The 19,788-nt window shown below is 37.8% G+C and overlaps 1 protein-coding gene across 1 annotated transcript in view; it reads right to left on the reverse strand.

Moving 5' to 3' along the window:
* LOC130150829 (potassium voltage-gated channel subfamily KQT member 1-like) overlaps positions 1 to 19,788 on the reverse strand; it is a 510,862-nt gene that overhangs the window by 434,619 nt on the left and 56,455 nt on the right. Inside the window, exons 6-10 of the mRNA XM_056342106.1 lie at positions 17,121 to 17,261; positions 10,108 to 10,218; positions 9,001 to 9,096; positions 8,016 to 8,144; positions 5,421 to 5,580 (exon numbers count right to left, since the gene is read on the reverse strand). Coding sequence (XP_056198081.1) covers positions 5,421 to 5,580; positions 8,016 to 8,144; positions 9,001 to 9,096; positions 10,108 to 10,218; positions 17,121 to 17,261 — 637 coding nt within the window. The remainder of the gene's footprint in view (positions 1 to 5,420; positions 5,581 to 8,015; positions 8,145 to 9,000; positions 9,097 to 10,107; positions 10,219 to 17,120; positions 17,262 to 19,788) is intronic.

The raw sequence follows: 19,788 nt of genomic DNA on the forward strand, positions 1-19,788 counted from the left end.
TCTGGGGTACGCCCCTCTTAGCAACTCAATTTTTTATTTCTTCCCCCCCTGCTTGCTGTGCATCAATAGGGTCTTATTTTCCAGTTCTAAAGAGTCAACTTTACCAGGAACACCACTACCACTACTGTGTGGTGGACTGGACTTCTGCTGTTCATTTGGGGTTTTAACTCCATAGCATGACCTTGTCATTCACCTTTACTTATCCTAAGCAAACATCATTATAAAGTCTGACTAGAGACAGAAATTTTCTTTTGCTACTGAACAGTTAAATTCAGTTTTATATCACATCTGAAGTTAGCTGGAACATTTTCAACTACATGAAGTTTCATCTAAATGTATTGTCTTTGAAACAATTTTTTTTTCTGTATTAGAAAAGTCAAACCTCAGTTTCACCAATATTACTAATCAGAAAAATTTGAGGGAGCTGCAAATACCTTCTCTCAGTATGCACTCCCATGGTCTCTGGGACCAACTGACAAAAAGTCCCTGCTCAGTCCAGTGTGACCAGCAATCTAAACTCTGGTCCTAAGTCAGGCAGATCAGGGAGCTGAATAAATGCAGAACAAAAATAAATTTTTAAGCATCAAAAGCTGCCAAATTTAATCAGAAGCAAGAGCGAGTTTGGCAGAGGCTTCCTCTCAGCCTCTCTCTCCTTCCCATCCCCAGTTCTACCATCCACTTTGGTCATGCAAGGTGAACCATGGAATACACCGAAAAGTTCTCACTCGGGACAGCCAGGACTGAAAGCTTTCTGGTAGAGGCATACAGCAGGTATGCTTCCACAATTCTTACTCACAGGCAAGTACCACTACTACCTACAAGTCCTGAACTGACTGACAAATTTAGAAGTTAAACAGTGCTTAAGTATATGCTTAGTATAGATTCTCACCGCAAAACCACCAGCATCTGCTAAACTCCCCTTATTAAAGGCACAACTTTTTCAGAAGCATGGTATCTGGATACTTTCTCTTGCTAATTTGGATCATATCTTTATATTTATGCTTTTCTGACTTACTGACAGTTACGCAGACCTTCAAAAGCTTTAGTGTTTGCTTTATTCTCTTAATTTCAGCCACATGTTTTTTCTCACCTTTCACTCAGCTTGTCAGCACTAGAATCTATGAATCCACTTCATTTAAAATGTTTGCTTCTTTACACGCACTGCGGATCATAACCCATCTACACCACTGAGGGAAAGCAGCCCTTTCCCTGCACCCCAATGGAAATACAACCAGTTTATAGGAACAACCAACCCATTACTAGATGGGTGAAATCTGTAATGTCAGCATCCAAACTAGCATTACAGACAGAATAAATCAACATTAACACTATTACAGAATTTATATAGAAAAACTTACAAAGGTATTACAGGGGTCATTGAAAATTAGTTCTCTCCCCACTCCTGATGAAAAGTTACTCTTGTGCAGTTTCACTTTAAATATGTCTCTGTGTGTGTGTGTAATATGAGGAATATGTCAGCATACAAGAAACTCCAAAAAAGCAAACAGAAAAGCACAGTGATAAATAGGAACATTTGTTTTTACCCCAGCAGAGATTTATCACAGAGAGTCCTGTGACTTTGACGAATCTTACAATAATGAGTTGTATATACAACCTACAATAACTGACAGAATAATATATTCCATCTGCTGGAGATGTCCCAGAAGGCTGACCTTCAAGGTCCAAAAACTTTCACGTTTTTATAACTTTTTCCTCCCTAATAAAAAGCATTATGAAACAGCTATTCAGTTCATTTTAAGAAGCATACATTGCAGGGAATAGCCATTATCTGGAGATGAAACTCAAGTGAATGTAAAAGATTTTAGTTACATTCAAATGTTACTTTTATTTCTTCTATTTCCATCAGTCTTTACAACTTGCCACTCACTCTATCGTAAGTAACTAACATCCTAATACTTAAGTGCCTTTGTTAAATCTTACCAGGAACATTAAAGACACCAGAGAGTTTATACATCTCTTGTCATCCTGATAAGAGACCCCAACGCAGGGGAGCATGTATGCAACAGTTGACAGAAGTACGGGTAAAGATTTATTTCACGACTGTAGAGAACAGTTACAGCTATAATCTCAGGTGAGGATGAGATCACTGAGTGTTTTTAATCACTAAAAAAATTAAACTGTACACCTTGGTATGAAGAGTTCCTCAGTAGAAGCAATAGATATCCATGAAAGAGTATACTGCACTAAAGTATCTTCAGCATCAGTTATTTTCCAGAATTGTTTTTCCAAAAATCAATGTTTGCTTTAGAAAGAAATTGAGAGAACAGCTAAATAGCTTCCTCATTTTGAGAGGTTTGATTTCATACAAGGAAACTATTAATGCAGAAGACTTCCAGCCTTTCCATTCCTGCAAGGATGCCAAGTTCTTAGTGTTAGAGCCCTACGTTAGTCACACACAAAACCCCATGCTTGGTGCAGAACTAAGTCAGGAACTGTTCTCCTTTTAAGTTATCAGTGTTTGTGTCAAGATTCCATCATTTATGGTATGTAAAGATTCAGTTCCTACATTCTGCACTGTTCAATACATGTTTATTATTACACATACACAAGTATCTCAGAAATCTTAATGCTGATCATATCTATAGCTTGGCTTTAAGGCTTCCCTCTTCTCAGACCCTCTTCAGATAGAAAGGAAGGCATTTTTTCCTATCTTTGAAAGATATGCCTCTTAAGCAAGTTTTGAGCAAGCCAAGAAGATGCCGAGTGGACATGGACACATGAACAGAATATCCTAAGAAAAAAAAACACATTTTAATGAAAAAAAGTGTGCTTACACAATCCAGTTCCTGAATTAAGGTAAACCTCTCCATCAAGGAAATTTTGACTTTATTTCAGTCTATTTCTGCCCAGAACAAGGAATTTTCTTAGTGGGACTGTTATTCTCTTGGCTGTGCTTGTCAAACATTTGTTTCAGGACTCCCTACAGTGTCTTTCACATTTGATCACTGCAGCAGACTAGAAGAACTGTTTTAAAGCAACAGCTCTGCTTCTTCTAGGTCAGGCCTGTAGAACTGATCTAATTCAACCTCAGTTTGCCATCATCTGTCAAACACCACCCCCACAACCAATGAATAAAATATTCCACTATAACACTGAAATAGAAACTGGTATTGCCCTTTTCAATTACTTTTTTTATTATTTTCTCTGCCTTTTCTACTTCCAGCTTTTTGAAAGAAAAAAATACCCCAATTTACAGGCTTGAAGCCTAGTACTTCCACTTCCCAAGAATAGAAGCCTATTAATTCTGGCAAGGAGAACTTCACAGAGAGAAATCAGGTTTAAACTTTTGAGGTGTCAAGAATGTTCAGTCAATTGAGCAATTAAGTTTGCCAACTACATTCCTGGAAGCTTTGTAGCAGAAGGAATGAATCAGAAAAATCAAATGAAGTGTGACTTACCCCTGACACTGGCTAAGGCAAAGTGTGAAAGAATGAAAAAAATAGATAAAACTTAATTGGTAAGGGAATAATATGCATGGCTGTCTCCAAACAAGAATGAATTAGGCCAGCTATAGGTGTAACCAAAAGATATTTTCAGAAAAAGTGGAAAAAATTCTTTCATATTCCTCTGTTACCAAACTGTCAGGCTTGTCTTTTTATCTCCTCCCTCTGATGCACACAGCTTTGCTCAGATTAACTATGGACATTTAAGGAACATAGTTTAAGTGAATAAATGTGCACTGGCAGAGTCATGAATACAAACAGTCTTTAGCATCTTAACTGACTTCAGTAATATTACAAGTTACACAACACTTCACGGCTTCTGTCCAACACCAACAGATACCACAGTATCAAAACATGCTCAGCAAAATCTGCTGTTACATGGTCGGCAGGGGAAGCTGCACAGCTTTGATAAACATGCTGAGAACGAACATAGTATTCTATTAAGAGACATACAGTTAAGGTAGAAACTTTTTTTATATATCACACCCTTCACCCCCTTTCCCAGAACCCTATAAAAACACTGGAAATTACAAACAATACCACCACTGCTCAAAAGCATTCTGACCTCAAAGTGACAGATACAAGATCTATATAAGATTATAAAACATAAGGAAGAACTTGTGGTAATGAAAACCTCCATCAGTGAAGGAAAGAAACTCTTCCTCCCACAATGGCAGTTCATAGCTATCAGTTGCATGAAGCAGAGGTTTGAAGGTCTTTTCAAATCCCTGTGAGATCCAGGTGTTCCTACCCCTTAGAGGATGTGTCTCAATATGCCACAGCTCTCAGATCCCTGGTATTCCATTTCTCTCTGCTCTAGCATAGATTACAGAAGTTGCATTGACACTCCAATGTAGCAAATCTGTAAAGTCAGAGCAGGCCAGTGAAACTCCTGCCTTTAATTGTGTTCAGTATAGAAGACACTGCATATGCCCTCTGGGAGAAAAAGAGTACTTTTTATTAAAGAAACCATCACATCAAGGCTACAGCTATGCCCTCTCCAGGCTGAAATTTTCTGTTTCATTGTCACATGAGAGTAGCAATTTTATAGAGTTGATGGTCAGGTTTGTCAAAGACATGAAAACCTAGGTCAAAGCACCACGTGATAACATGCCTTTGACTAGAGACAGCACCTTTGGCTATCTCTGTTAACTTGGCAAGGCTTTGCACACATCTAGGTCTGACGGCTTATGTTCCATACTATGGGGAAACAATCTCCCTTTTATGCTAAAGACTTGGCAAATCCAGAACTAGCACAAGTGTACCCAACTCCATCAGACAAAGGAAAGGTGGGAAAACTAGCTTTCAAAAAACCTCACTTTATAGTAAACAATACTATTTCATACCCACATTTCCACTACAAACTTAATTAAAAAAACTTCAAACAAAGCAGTATCTTAGCCCAGCAGTGAAATTCAGCCAGTTTCCAGATCGAAATACTTATAGCAGCACACAACATTTCAAATTAAGAAAACCCACTTATCAAAACCTCTCAGTTGACATAGGAACAGGCATAAAAATATTTATGCTATTACAATTTATTTGCACAATGTTTAAGGTGGTGCTGTCAACAAGTAGATATTTTCCCTGTTTTATTTTCCTTCCTTCAGGTTCTATGTGCAGTAAAGTTTAAAGGTGAGCTAGATCTGAAAAAGCTTTCCATCCACCTCTAAGATAATTTTTAAAAGTAGAATTAACAGTATATCAAACATCTTAATCAAGGTAACTTTTATAAACAAATAAAGCTTTTTTGATGTTCACACCATATGAATCTAAGGATTTCCTTTAATTTGTGTTCCCCCTGTTTTTATTACGTAATTGTCCTTGGTTCGAGGCACCTTGCTTTCCCAATTAGTTTAAAATTTTTTCACTGAAATCTTCCCTTCATCAGTTCAATTCACTTTAACATTGTCTCTTAAGAAAACGCTATCCTGAACATAAGTAAAAGTAAATTACCTTCTGGTTCATCGATGTAGAAAGACACATCTTTTTTGTAGTCTCGTTCAATGTGATCATAAGTAATCTGTGGAACAGACAAGACATTCTCTCCTGGGTTTATTACAGGTGCAGAACCATTACCACAGCCTAGTTTCCCTTTTCTTTTGTATCTTCTAGCCTGTGGTAGCAGAAAAGGGTTGATATGAGAAGATACTATCAAAAACCAGACAGCTACACATATGAACTTCACTATATAGTAAATTCATTTGAAGTTGCATTTTTTTTAAAAGAATGCATTTGAAATTCAGTGAAAGTGTTACAATCTTGGCTGAAGTTTTCAGAGTCACTGATTCTGAATTATGAACTTAAATCTGTTAAGAATTTGATTCTTAGTAGAAGGTGCCTACCACAATCTGAAAATCTGAAAGTAAGATTTCTCAAACTGGATCCAAAATTCAAGGCACCCAAAATACTAATCACTTGAGTATACACAGCTTGGCTGTAACAGCTTTCTGAAGCTCTAATTAAACATAACCATAGATTTTGAATTACGAACTAGGCAATGTGCAGCCTTATCAGCTAAAGAAAATTTCACTTTTTACCAAAAATGCCGAATTAGCCACATTCAAAGAAGATAAAACCTTCCTCCTGCCTCCAAAGTCAAGGATGTCCTGATTTTAGAAGCCTGAGGCAACCTAATAGACACCTTACAATTGGTACATAAGAATAAAAAAAAATAATGAAAGTTTGGATTCAGCGTGTTGCAACCAAGGCTGGCCTTCATCTACCTTTGTGATCAACCTAGAAGTGATGAACTTAACAGCCAGTCATATACTGACTGCGTAGCTTGTGCTGCCTGCCTCCCGGATGCTGCCACTACCTAGCTATATAAATACTGCTTGTCACATCACCATTTATTTCCAGCCTTCATGACTACCTACCCTTTGACTCTAGTCCCACCTGGTTCTCCTACTCACACACCTCTAAACAAAGATGGAGCCATACTTAAATTTACCTGATGCTACAGTAACCTTCTGACAGGCAGCTGAGCCATAGGGTTACTGCACTCAATTCTGCAAAATACTCTGGCCTCTGGTGTGACCACTAAACAGTTAGCAGATAGAAACATCAGAGAGAACAAGTATTTGCACATATCAACACAAACAGCTGCAGGCTCAAGATATTCACAAATGGGATAATGCTACTTGATCTAAGTAACCCAATTCTTATTTTATTACAGCCTACATTAAGTCTTTTCGAATTAATTCTCTGCAGCTAAACAAAAACATGTTTGAATTTAATCAAACTGGACATGAAAAATGGTAGAAATGAGCATTTATTGTAGACAGTGGGTGCACTGCCACACATCAAAATGCTTCTAAAACCAAAGATTATGGGCTCTCATAGCAGGAAAAGAAACCAGGAATTCTCTAGGGAACAAAGTGCTACAACATGCACAAGATGATCAATACACAATTAAGTCTTTAAAATAAAGGCAGAGAAAGAACTAGTCTCCTTTGAGTAGCAAAAATGATCCATTGGTAAGAAATGAAAGAACCACCACTATGTTCTTGAATCAGGGTTAACAGTTCACAAGGTAGTTCAGGTTAAATACATTAGGGAAGCCCCTCTCAGGAGAGAAACAGAGGGGGGAAAAAAAACCCAAAACACTAAGGGCACTAAAGCTTTTTTTTTTTTTACCAGCTCTCCTACCATGGATTGCTTGCTCTTCAACAACACATTCTTCCCAACTTTCTTCAGCTTTACCCCTTTCCTCCTGTTTTTTCTGCCTCCAGTTATGAAGTGGCTAGTCTCATGGCAAAGTCACACTCTGCTCACCACTGAGTAATTGCACTGCTGTAATACCAAAACTTATACATGCACACAGATCATGTAGTTACATCTTTCTACACATGCTGTGGGAAAATGGTACTGCAATCCTCTGCTGGGCAACAGGCATCAGTGGGATTTCACTGCCCAAAACCAGGTGCATAACAACACTTTAGAAACCCTGGGTATCTGACCTAGACCTGCTATAGACCTGGGCCTTTTTAGAAGGGGTATCAAAGACCAGGCAAGCTTGCCAATGGAACTACATGACTATGTTTAGGCAACCTTATCTGTGTAGACAAACACTATTCCACTTGACTGCAGCCGTAGCTCAGAAGTTTGCCCAAGTAAAAGTACTATGGAGAAAAGTACTTAAGAACAGCATAGATACCATCAGCCACATGTTGAATGTGAGCACAAATTTTTAAGCTAGCTTTCCCCTTTCTTCCTGTATGAACACAAAATGAATGCAAACTGGGAAGGCATCATCATTGATTTACATTACCTTTTGAGAAGGTAGAGGAGACTTCAAAGGGGATAAACCAACAGACAATTGGCACCTGTCTGACCACCAGGGCAAATTTAAAATTAGAAGACATTTGTCCCTTGGGAATATTTTAACAAAAAACTAAATTAACAATGATGTGGCACAAGGAAAACAATCAAGTGTCCCATTGTAAATGCCTTTCTCGTCTCCGAAGTCCTTGAACACTTCATAAGTATTTTGGCAAGTTACGCCAAATTAAAAGCAAGAACAGAAGACAGTTCTGCCAACTCTGTTACCTGTTTTCTCAGACTAGGGCTAGATGGCGCTGGTGGTTTGGGGGTATTTTGCACCGGTGGTGTAACGTAGATCTTCCATGTTGCTGTAGAACTACAGGATTTCTCTGCTGCATAGCACCGCCACAAAGTCTATAAGAAAACTCAAACCAAATAATCTCAGTGAATAAGCAGTCACTGTTGTCCTGCAGGACAGATAAGTCAGGTTTTGCTGACATAAAAATCTTCTTCAATCAATGTAAATATGCTGCAAAGGATTCCAGATGCAATGACTGTGCTATACCACACAACCATGCCTGATAAAATATACCCCTCCTTGTATATAACTGTGGCGAGTGTAAATTTGCACAAGGAATCGTACACTCAGCACACAGTGATCTTAAGTATGTTCTTTGTAATGTTTTCCTTAGGAGCCAGGTTCTAACCCTGCCCACAGGTGTGTTTTTTTAAAAAACAGAACAACAATACAACCCTCAGAGTGAACCCCCCACAAGCATCATAGAATGCTGATATTTCCCTTTTTCTGCAGTGTGCCACATTTCAGTATTTGTGCACCACACTACTGCATTCTTTATATTATCATGTAGAATATTATGCTGGGATATTTTCCTAAGCTGAGGTGTATGTATGCGTATACATATTCATCACCTCAGGTTTTGGCAGATGCACAGGATCCAAGGGAATATAAAAAAAGCTAGGAATTAAAGATTATCACAACTTTTTTTTACTATTTCCTCAAACAGACTCATTGCAACCAGTTAGTGTCATTACACCTGTGACTATCAGATTAGTAAAGCCTGTTATGCTCCCTTATAAGAGGGGGGCAGATAATTAGATAATTTGCTCTAGTGACTGAAGCGGATCAAAAGGACAAAGTGGTTAAACACAAGTTACAGAAGTCTAGTAACTGTGATACTCAGTGCTTTAACTACTAGGTCATACTCCTTCACCAATAGTCTCGTAAGCGTTTTACTGTTAGGGGCCTTACCTGAATCAGAGAGGCTGCAGCTGGGATTTGTCTATTGAAATGCTTCTGACGTTGCTTCTGCTGAACTTTAAGGGCAAAACCAGACCCCAGAATACCCTAAATATAACCAAAATTACTAGTCATACTCCAATATAGCTTCACATGCCTAAACCAAATACTTAGCATATGAAATAGACATTTCATAAAAGACCCCCTTAGAAAAAGTTCCAAATTTTCAGACATCCACATTGACAGAATTCTATTTATTTCAATAAATAAATTTGAGCATTTTGATATTGCCATCATGCAGTTTCAATAAACAGCATGTGTTTATTGCTGTGATCTACAAGTAACAGAAGTCAGAGGCATTCACAGAGGTTGTCACATTCCAAAGGCAACCCTACACAACGGTAGAAGTAAATACCAGTGATACAACTGATCTACAGCTATTCTTTGCACTTATTCCTAATTCCTTGCCACAAAAAACCCCACAACTAAAGTCAGAACCCGGTTTGATTTTCCAGGCAAATTGAGTAAAGTAGTCAAATATATGTTTTTTCTTTTTCAAAAAAAGGGATTTTTAAAGTGTTTCTTTAAAACTGATATTTACTGAAGAGATACTCTGTCTTTTCTAATTGTTTTGGTGTTTTCTTTATTTTCCCCCTATTCCAAAAAAGTCCCAAAATGCTTTATATTACCATGTAGGAAATCAGATGCAGTTTCCTAGACCTCTGCTTTGTGGCAGTGTTCCTCGCCTTGCAAGACCCCAAATTGTTCTTGTATAAATCACAGAATAGCAGAAAATAAGGAGGTTTCATCTCTGGCACCAACATGCCGGTAAAAAATGCATTTCTCTCTATCTCACAGAATAGCTCCAGTTCTCTGAGTAGTGAAAATTCTTATCTCCTTTCTAGGCCACATCTCTAAAGTGATAGCAGTACGAATACAGTAGTTTCATTCATTTGAATATGTGTGCACAGACACACATACACTTGAGAACATGTGCATGAACATTCTGAAGCAACACCCAACCCCATTATTTCCTATCAAAAGTACCAATTTAAAGCTACCTAATTGTGAGCCCAAGGCAGACAGACACCTTAATAAAGTGATCCATGTTCTACTTACCGCTGGCAGAGCAAAGAAAGATATAGCAAATACCGAAAAACAGGAAGCTATTGTCTTTCCAATCCACGTCTGGGGAACTTTGTCGCCATAACCAATTGTTGTGACCGTTACCTAGGCCAGAAAAAACATTTGATTCACTACAACGCAGTACTCTTTTTTTTTTTTTTTTTCCTCTTTTCCCCAAAAGCAGGCAAAAAAAAAGAATATCAGTATTACAAGATACATATGTATCAAGAGTGTTTGAATTTATGCATAAAGAGACCCTGGTATATGCTAAACACTAAAGTGTTTTATCCTGGTTTTATATTCTTCTGCAAGCATTCGCATGGCCACTGTTTTGGATGCAACAGTAGTCTAGACCCAGTACAACTGTTTCACAGTTTGTAGCTGGCTGCTTCCATCCTCCCAAAACCACAAGGATTGGGCTTGTGGGCTTGAAATCATAGGCTTGCAGTTTTTCCACTTTTGATTTTAAAATGTAATTTCAAAGGGTTGAAAAGAAAGCCTTGAAAGTGCCAATTTGCACACAGCCCATGCACAGACATCAGCAAATCCTACAGTCAGGCAGAGACACAAGCTGTGGCAGGGTAAGTTATGCCCTACACCAACAAGAAGGAAAAGTGACACAACGAACATCATCCAAGCTGAATCTTTGTAACAAGAGGAGGAACACACAACTAGTCCAGAAGGCATCCCAAAGTAAACATGCTAGATGACCAAATGCTAAATAGAGCCAAACCCCATGCTCAGCTTCCCCCTGCCCCCACAGTTTCTTGCCACTCAAAGTTATGTTTAAGCCACAGAATACATCATATTACTGTACCTGGATCTGCTCCTTGCTTATTAGGCTGCAGCAAGGGCCAGGTACTCCCTAAAGGACAAGGGGTCCAGACTCAAGGGAGATAACACAGCCAGCAACGCAGTGCCTCCCCAGTTAAGACCCAGTCCTACAGCACCCAAGCAAAACAGATACAGAAAGAGCAGCCAGCTCCAACCAACAGTCCAGATTGTAAGGCAATATCACAGCAGTGGGGCAGGTCTGACATCAAGCCAGAAAATTCACACACAGGTCAGGATTAGGTCCAGTAACCAGCATGCATGTCCCCATGGAATAGGTAAAGCCAAGATGAGTTGAAGTCAAGATCAAGGAACTCCATAGCCAGACACCCCTACCATTGATGTAGAAACCAGCTCTCCTTCTGCAGAGTAGTGAGCTTAAACAGAACCCCTGGGTGTGGGTGGAAGCCACAGGTGATGCTGCTCAGGGTCATTAAGCCAATTAGTGCCCCCAGGGCCATGGCAAAAACCTCCCCGCTCATCAAGGCATGTCCTTACACAGGTTTGGGATCAGTAGGGACTTGCTCTTGAGGGACTAAATCACTGTGTGGGTGTCAAGTCATCCTTGAAAAGCCACATAGGCAAGGAGTGGGACAGAGGTTTGGGACTGTTGCTGATGAGCCTCAGCAGGTGGAAAGAGAATTCATTAGGAGCCCAGTGGTCAGTAAAGGGTTGGTGATGTGATGGGTATCATAGTCCAGGTGAAGGCTGGCCCATCAGAATGATTTGTAATGCAGCAAGGGCCAGCTGCTCCCCAACAGAAGGTGATCCCAAGGAGGGATGCCAAGGCAACCCCACAGCTGGCCAGACAGGGGTATCACCACCCTGAGCCCAGCCCCAGAGCAGGACAGACTCACAGACAGCATCTGTGTCCAACAGAGAGTCTAAATCATATGGCATTATCATAGGTTAAATCTGAGGTGGAGTATGGAAGTCAGCCTATAGGTTGAGCTCTGGATGACCAGACCATGGCTGAACTAGACACCAGCTCAGGCAGGAAATAAGTACCCAGGGCTGAGCCTGAATAGAGGTCCTGGGTCATGGGTGTTGGGGATTGTCCCAGGTGTGGCTGCTCAGAGTCATTAAAGCTGTTTAGCATACTCAGAGTCCCGACACTGTAATAAAATAGCACAAGAAAGATGACTTCTACCCCTAAGAAGTGGAATACTTCTGATGAGGAAATGAAGAATTCTGTTACCAATACCAGCTATGGGGGAAAGCTTTAAATGGAAAAAATGTACTTCTGTTTGGGGGCACCAACCCTAAACCTAGTCCCACTTCCTTCGCTTTGCCTTGAATGGGTGCAGAAATACAACCAGAACAGACTTAAAAGAATACGTAAATTTACACTAACTACAAAAAAGATGTGGAAATACTATCTTTTATAGGAAAAGTTGCGGACAAATGCTTTGATTATGCAAAAATAGGCTTCTCAGAAGAAGCTATCAGCAATAAAGTTGCGGGAAGGATATATTTCCTTCTCTCAGAGCAGTTCTGGACAACTGGAAAGGAAATTTTCAGGGGAAAAAAATGACCAACTACTATTGAACTTAGTTTTTCCAAGTTAAAAAAAAAAAAAGGCTTGTGTTTATTCATCATGAATTTCTCACTTGATTAAGTTAACTTTGTAGTATCTAGATCCTCTAATGGATATTATTTTGAACTTCAAACTGCTCTCAGCAGGAGCTCTGTCTTGCCAGGTGTTTGTCCAGATTTAATGTGGCTTGCCCATGAAGTGACTCCGTTGCTGTGTACTACCAGCAGTACAAACAGATGAGTTTTCCACTCCCCAAAATTAAAATATACCCCCCAAATTTCAACTTTGAAATACAGTATGTGTTACTGGGGAGTGGAGGAAGTTAAAGCAGCGTTTCTTTAATGGCACTTCAGCTCCTCGGTGCACCCAGATGACCCCTTAAAGTCTGGGATTTTTCCTTCCTTTTCCTCTCTTTTTTTTCTAATGAAAGGCTTCTTGTTTTTTTGTGGGTTTGTTGGTTTTTTAGGTGGTTTGGTTTGTTGGGTTTTTTTTGAGTTCTCCAGCGCTCAGGACTTAAAAACAAACTGCAGTAATGTTGAGCTGCCTTAGCGTTACTATGGAAGACAGCATGAAAGCTGTAACCACAGAAAAGATGATTTTCCATCTCTACAGCAGGCATTTGGCTGGCAGATTCCTGCAGGTGCCTGAACATGTCTCAGAAAGTTTCTCCCTGGCTACCTTAAGAGGGTGACTTCTTGGTAATCTAATTAGTGCATTGAAGTATGTGGAAAGGATTATAATTAATGTAATTCTCTGGCTTTCTTAAAGACAACAGAATCTTTTTCTACCTCTATATCCAAAAGTTATTAGTTATCTGCTCAGAGAATGTTTAATAACTAGGCTTTGGAAAATGACACCTCCTTTGTAACACAGATTTGCCATGGCACATTCCAGCTGGTATGCAGATGCTCTAACAGGCTTTGAAAACATATATGTACACTTCAAAAAAGGAAGAACTCTAATATAGTACAAGTCAGCAGAGCTTCTCACATGCTTTGAGATAAGGCAGGTGTCCTGAAGTTTGAAGAGTCAGAACTGCACACCTCAAAAAATGTATGAAGTATAAAGGGGTTCAAACTGCTACCTCTGGCATGGAGATTTACTGCTGGAAATTGTCAGCAATTGCTCCCAAATACCTCTGCCAGATAACAGCAATTTACTGGAGTGACTATTTCACTCAAGTTCAATGGTACAGAATAGTCCAGTTTGCAGCAAAACCAATAAGCAAGAGACGAGCATGGAAGTGCCGTGTCCAGAAGAGAAGCCTCCTACATGCCCTTCTTTCCTTAAGTAAAAATACCCAGAAAGAACAGAATAACTGCTGTGACATGGGCTGCAGTTCTGGCAGACTGACAATGCTGTTGGAAATGCTTTTGCATGTGTTCTAACATGCTATAACTTCTGAAAGTGGCTTCATATAAAATACCACAAGACTTTGATAGGTCTTTGCAGTTTAATCTGTGTGCCTGCCAAATCTAGGTGAAACAACCTTGGATTTAACTGGAGCGGGTGAATGTAGTTAGCATTTAATTCCAACTCTCATTCATTCTTTATTTTCCCTTTTCTTCATATTTAAAACTTTCAGGTCATTTGTATCAAGTTCAGCAAGCTTGCACTTTCTACTCAAAGCAAAATGTTACCCATAATACACTCTGTGGTTTTTGTCAGACACATAAGACGTTCAAATACTTGCTACCAAGACTTTTTTCCTATGGTTCAGTTTTGAAAGGCAAAAGTGAAATCAAATTTCACTCCCTAGTAACTCCACATCTGTGTTTCTATGTTACAGAAGATTTGAAAAGAAAAAGAAACTGATTCACTTTGTCCTTTGTCACTGTTCCCAGCTGTGAACTGCACCTGCACCGTGACTCACTAATGCTGAGGAGGCCTAGACGTCTGAAAAGCTTAAACAATTTAAACAGTGTTCTTCATGTGCCTCACACTGCTAGAGAAAAACAAAGCTGATTTTATCTTGCTATTACACAAAACAAGTCAAGTTTCAGAAAACAACAACAAAACCCATTGAACACTTTGCAAGGCATATGCATACACTTTGAAATACAGATTCCAAGTCATCTCAGCAAGGTAATGCGCATTTTAAACTTATCTGTTGCCCTTCATAACTGAACTCCTTTTAAATTCCTGAAGCCCAAAATATTAACAAAATATGCTTATATAAACACATCCTGACTTTTTTGAACTTCATTTTTTATATTTTACTCAAATCAAGACTGTAGCTTCTAGCATTTAAAAATATTTTGTAATCTCTACCTAAACATTCAATGCATAAAGCAAGCTCTTGATAACTAGAGCTAAAAAAACAAGCAATAAAACCCCCAAAATAAGAGGGAAAGGTAGAAAAAGCACACTGGCTTCACACTGAAGTTTTATTACATGCATGAATAACACATGCATGAATATACATGGATAGAACCGGATGCTAAAAATCATAGCTAGTTCCCAAACGGATTGCTGAAAATCCTTTTTTGTTTTCCACTCTACCTTACTCCACTCAGGTTGATAAGGGGCTCTTTTACCCTCCCATTCATGTTTGAATTTGGGTATTTCTAGCTTTTGCAGTTACAAGACTAGGAATTACTTTATGAAACACCAAAGACATTGTGCAGATGAATCACATCCTCTAATGTTTTCATATTAAATTAAGATCTCTTTATTACAAACTATACGCTTTTCATTTCTTTCACTGGTGTAATTCTAATTCACATGTTACTACAAACTTCGGAACTTCACCATGCTAAAAAAATTTATGAGATATTTCTCATAGGTCTAGCTGAACTAGCACAAAATTTTATAGGAGCCCCTAAAGATGCTGAGCTTCCCGCAGGCAGCCCCACTTTTAGTTAGACATACTTCACAGACTATTCAGCTAGACCATTAGTAAAAACAGAAACAGTAGCTGTGTTCCACTGTGTTCAGTCATTTAAATGTGTATTTGAGCTGCACTGCTCAAACAATAGCAGAGTAAGTGAGCCTGTGTACTGGTTTGTTTACTTAAAGCAGACATGGGGGGGTATCTTTCACAACATCAATTACACCCTAAAATTACTTTTGCTTTTAAAATACAGCACAATCTGTGCTTCTGGGACATTTATTATTTCCTCCACTAGCTAGAGGTTATCTCATTACTATAATAATGAGATTTTATGTTCTGAAAATTTTACCATATGTCTATTGAGGACTTTAACAAGAGATTGTTGAATGGGCTAGTTCATGGTTTCTTCCCAGCACATTAGATAATCAGGTCCAACTGGCCATTTAGTTGATTTTTCTTATTTACTAGATTCTTCTTGGTTTGTACTGTTTTGCACAACCATAGGTGATGATTTAATACCTGACAACCTAATGACAGGAATTTATATGTTTTAATATACTGAACCACTTAAAATGTAGTAACTCACGCTACGTGTAATATAACTGTATTTCTGTGTACTTCATTGAAGTAGAGGCTTACACAACATCTAAGTTAAGGGTTAGACACATATATCTATTAGGAACTTCTTGTCTGCTTTCCCAGACTTACCAGTTTATTTGGATGCAGATAAAATTTGGTTTATGGCCCAATAAATATATTGGCATTTTTCAAGTCTATTATCTAAGAACAAATCCAGTTTATTGAGTTTCAAATCACTCTTGAAATATATACTTCTCTCTCTGGAACTTGGTGGCTCTGCATCTGTTGTAGTTCTCTCATTTTTTCTTTGTCACTAACACTGATGTGATGGATCTCCTTGGGTTTGTCAGAATGAGACAGTCAACTCATAAAATATATGAGGTTCACTAGTGGGAAAAGAGACCACAAGAGAAGAGATGATTCGTGCAACAACTAATAAGGAATGTGAACATGAGTCACAGTGAGAAACATGATGAGAAGAGCCATATGAAGAGAGTGTGGAAACAATGTGGTCTCTTATTCTGTTCATAGCTGTCTATTCCTTTGTAAACTGATTCTGGGCATGCACACAATAATTACCACAATGTTCTCAAAATCCCAGTTCCCCCTTAATGATGTTTTTTTCATTATTTCACCAAAGATTTGCACTGACTCTGACTGACGATTGATATCCAAAGTAGTTGATGAATCTGTGAAGCTTTTCCAGTTGCTTTTGATGGACCTATTTACCTTTACAGTGAATCATAGAATTATTAAAAAAAAAACAAAACCAAACCAATAACCTGTAACCTCCATCAGGGTCTGCATTATTACTGAGAGAGTGAGCTTTACACAGAAAGATTTAAAAAAATAGAGTCATTAACTCATCTTCAACAAATATACTTCTTAAGCTATGCACCTTTTGCAGATAACTAAGTAGAGTTTAAAAGAAGTGCTATAGCTTTTGGAGTATATTTATACTCTTTTTGAAATGTGAATTTCTATGTGGACTTTTTGTATCTGTAAACGTTCAATGACCTTTTGTAAGGACTTGCTCTCATGCTTTCACAATAAAGTTTAATGCCAAAATAATTTAATTGTATTTATTATATTTTTCTTTCCTACAGCTTCCCTACAGAAATATGTTCTGCAAAAATAGAAAGGCCAGATTTTTTTAAACAGATCATGACTTCAGCAGAAAATCTAATGCACTAAGTTTGTGCGTGTATTTTGATAGTAAAGACTTACCACACCCCACCAAAGGGCATCAGCGTAGCTAGAGAAACCTGTCTTTCCATCCTCATCAACTGCATCCTTCTCAGCAAGATAAACAAAATAGGATGAAAAAATTAATCCCAAAAATCCAATGTACAACGTGGTTATGAGTTCCTATTAAAAGAGAAAGCAAACAAGTGCGTAAGGTTTACATCATATATATTCTATCATTGTAAAACGCTGTAAATATCTGGGGGGTTTTGCATTGGAGTAGACAAATTAGTAAATTATATTTCAGGTATGAAATTTGCTTCCAGTAAAACAGGTGGTTCAGTGACTTCCTTTCTATTCATACCAGACTAAAGAATTCAAGAAGCCATAATTTATACAAGATCATTTGGACAGCTAAATGTAGGGAGGGACATCTCTCCTGTTTCATGTCCTTTAATAGGGATCATTCCATTTAGCTGTCCACTCAAATATCAAATGTTAATACATTTTTAAAATAGTAAAGCAGTTTTAGAAATTCACTTTATAAACAGTATGTTAAAATAACAGTTAAGAAATAGCAAAATGTGTATTGCGATTATGACTATATCTAAGCAATGAACTTGTGTATCTGATACTTAGTTGCTTAAAACTGAATGTTGATGCCTTAACAGTTTCACGATAAGATAAAATAAAATCTTAAGATAAAACCTCTACTTCTGTCCTAAAAAACAGACTGACTGAGGCTAGGCCAGTTTATTAGAAGGGCCTTCTGTTAGGGCATGATACAGTCCTCATGAATAAACCAGTTTCTCTATAGGTTTTTGGATAGGAAAGTTGTATCAGAACTGATGTTACTTAGATACAGGATTGTCAGTTTTCAGGAAAAAATATGCTCGCGCATTTAAAAAAGCCAAAATGTGTGGTATCACAAACGCAAAACTGTATATAAGCTTACCAAAGCAGCACTATATCATAATCAAATGAGATGTTCACCTACCCCTCAGGAAAATCCAATACCTCGTTATGAGGGAAAATAGCTTATTTTAATTACTTAATGTTTACAATGCTTCAATAGTTAACACATATTATTCCTTTATTTTCTTTGCACATATTTAACAAATATGGTTGTGCTACATCTTCATGGGCACCTTCCTTAAATTCTTGACAAGTTATTTTTCTTTCCTTGGATCAAAATCAATAGAGGAATTAAAATATTGCTATACAAAAAAATTTAAAATTGAAACCTGTCTAAGGATTACCTCCACTCATAAAGTATGTCAGGTTTTCACAGATTTTCTGTAACAGTCTACCAACATTTCTCAAACCATTTCTGAGGGTTTTATCATCAAACCTCCTTCAGATCTTTTATTTATTTATTTATTTATCTATCTATCTATTTATTTATTTGTTTATTTATTTTATTTACATTATAAAAGCTTTCGGGGAAAATGTAGTCCTGGAAGCTAGTAACTGCATTCAACAGCAGCAGCTATATATATCCTTCCTTCTGCTATAGCACTAATTAAAAGTAGATTCAGAAAGTTGCTAAGCAATCTTGGCACAAAGCAAAGTAGGTAGTTTTTCTCTAATCATTTGATAATGACCTAAATAATGAAATTTGATAGTATTCAGTTTTGCCCATGGGGAAGTCTTTTAATCTAAGCCTTAACTTTTTGCAGACCTGTTTGCTAAACAAGACTTTTCATTAGTTCAGATTTCTATGCTGGTCACCATTCTTTTCTCACTTTTTTCTCTAACGATGACGGTATGCTCTGTATTTGTAGATATGACATCGTTCCTCTGAAAAGTTCCTTGTGTTTACATTTATAGTTGAATATATGCATTTCTCCAATTTTTCACATTTTTTTTTGTTTGCTTACAAAATATTTTTTCAATGCAGGATGAAACTGTTTAACACCTGAGACTGTAAGTTCAATGATCCTTAGAAAGCTACAACAGAAATGGAGGCTAATTCTGGTTGTGTGCTTACAAAGAAAACACTCCGCTTTCACCTCTAGCAGATTTGTGACTTCCTGCCACATCAACAGCAATCTTTTAGTTACACTTGGTGTGTTGCTTACATCTCAGATATTAATAGATTTTACATGTTGAGGAATGTTAATTTCGTCTCAGAGGACAGAATTAGAGAGTAGATGATAATTGGAATATTTCTGTGTTGAGTGCTGGTTTTTTGAAAAGTGGGCAGAAAAATGTGCTTTTCAGAAGTGCTATGCATAGTCTTATGAGATCCTTTCAAAGTGGTTGAAACATCAACAGAACCACTTGACTTATTTCACCGTTGGCACATTCAGCTCCAGCCTTATTCACCTAAAGACTGAATTCTTTAAGTAAAGACCAGATGAAAATGCAATTGCCTTATACTTATTCTAAATGTCAATCCATGTTACATATGTATTGAAAGATGAAAATATATACCTATATTTAATTATTAAGAATGGCAGTTATCTAATACGTACCGCATGTAAGAGAGACTACAGATTTTAAAATAATACATGCTTCAAGAAATATGGATAGATTGGCGTCTACCAATGTCAAATAGTATTAATTGATACATGATCTCATAGGAAGGAGCATTTTGCAGAAATAAGGCCTTAAAACTTCACATTTGTATGATATTTTAATAGATAAGAGTTTAAGAATAAATAGTGCTGCCTAATAAGAATTAGTGTTTTCAGCAAGGACTTTCAGA

Source organism: Falco biarmicus, chromosome 5, assembly GCF_023638135.1.
Source record: "Falco biarmicus isolate bFalBia1 chromosome 5, bFalBia1.pri, whole genome shotgun sequence".
NCBI lineage: Eukaryota > Metazoa > Chordata > Aves > Falconiformes > Falconidae > Falco > Falco biarmicus.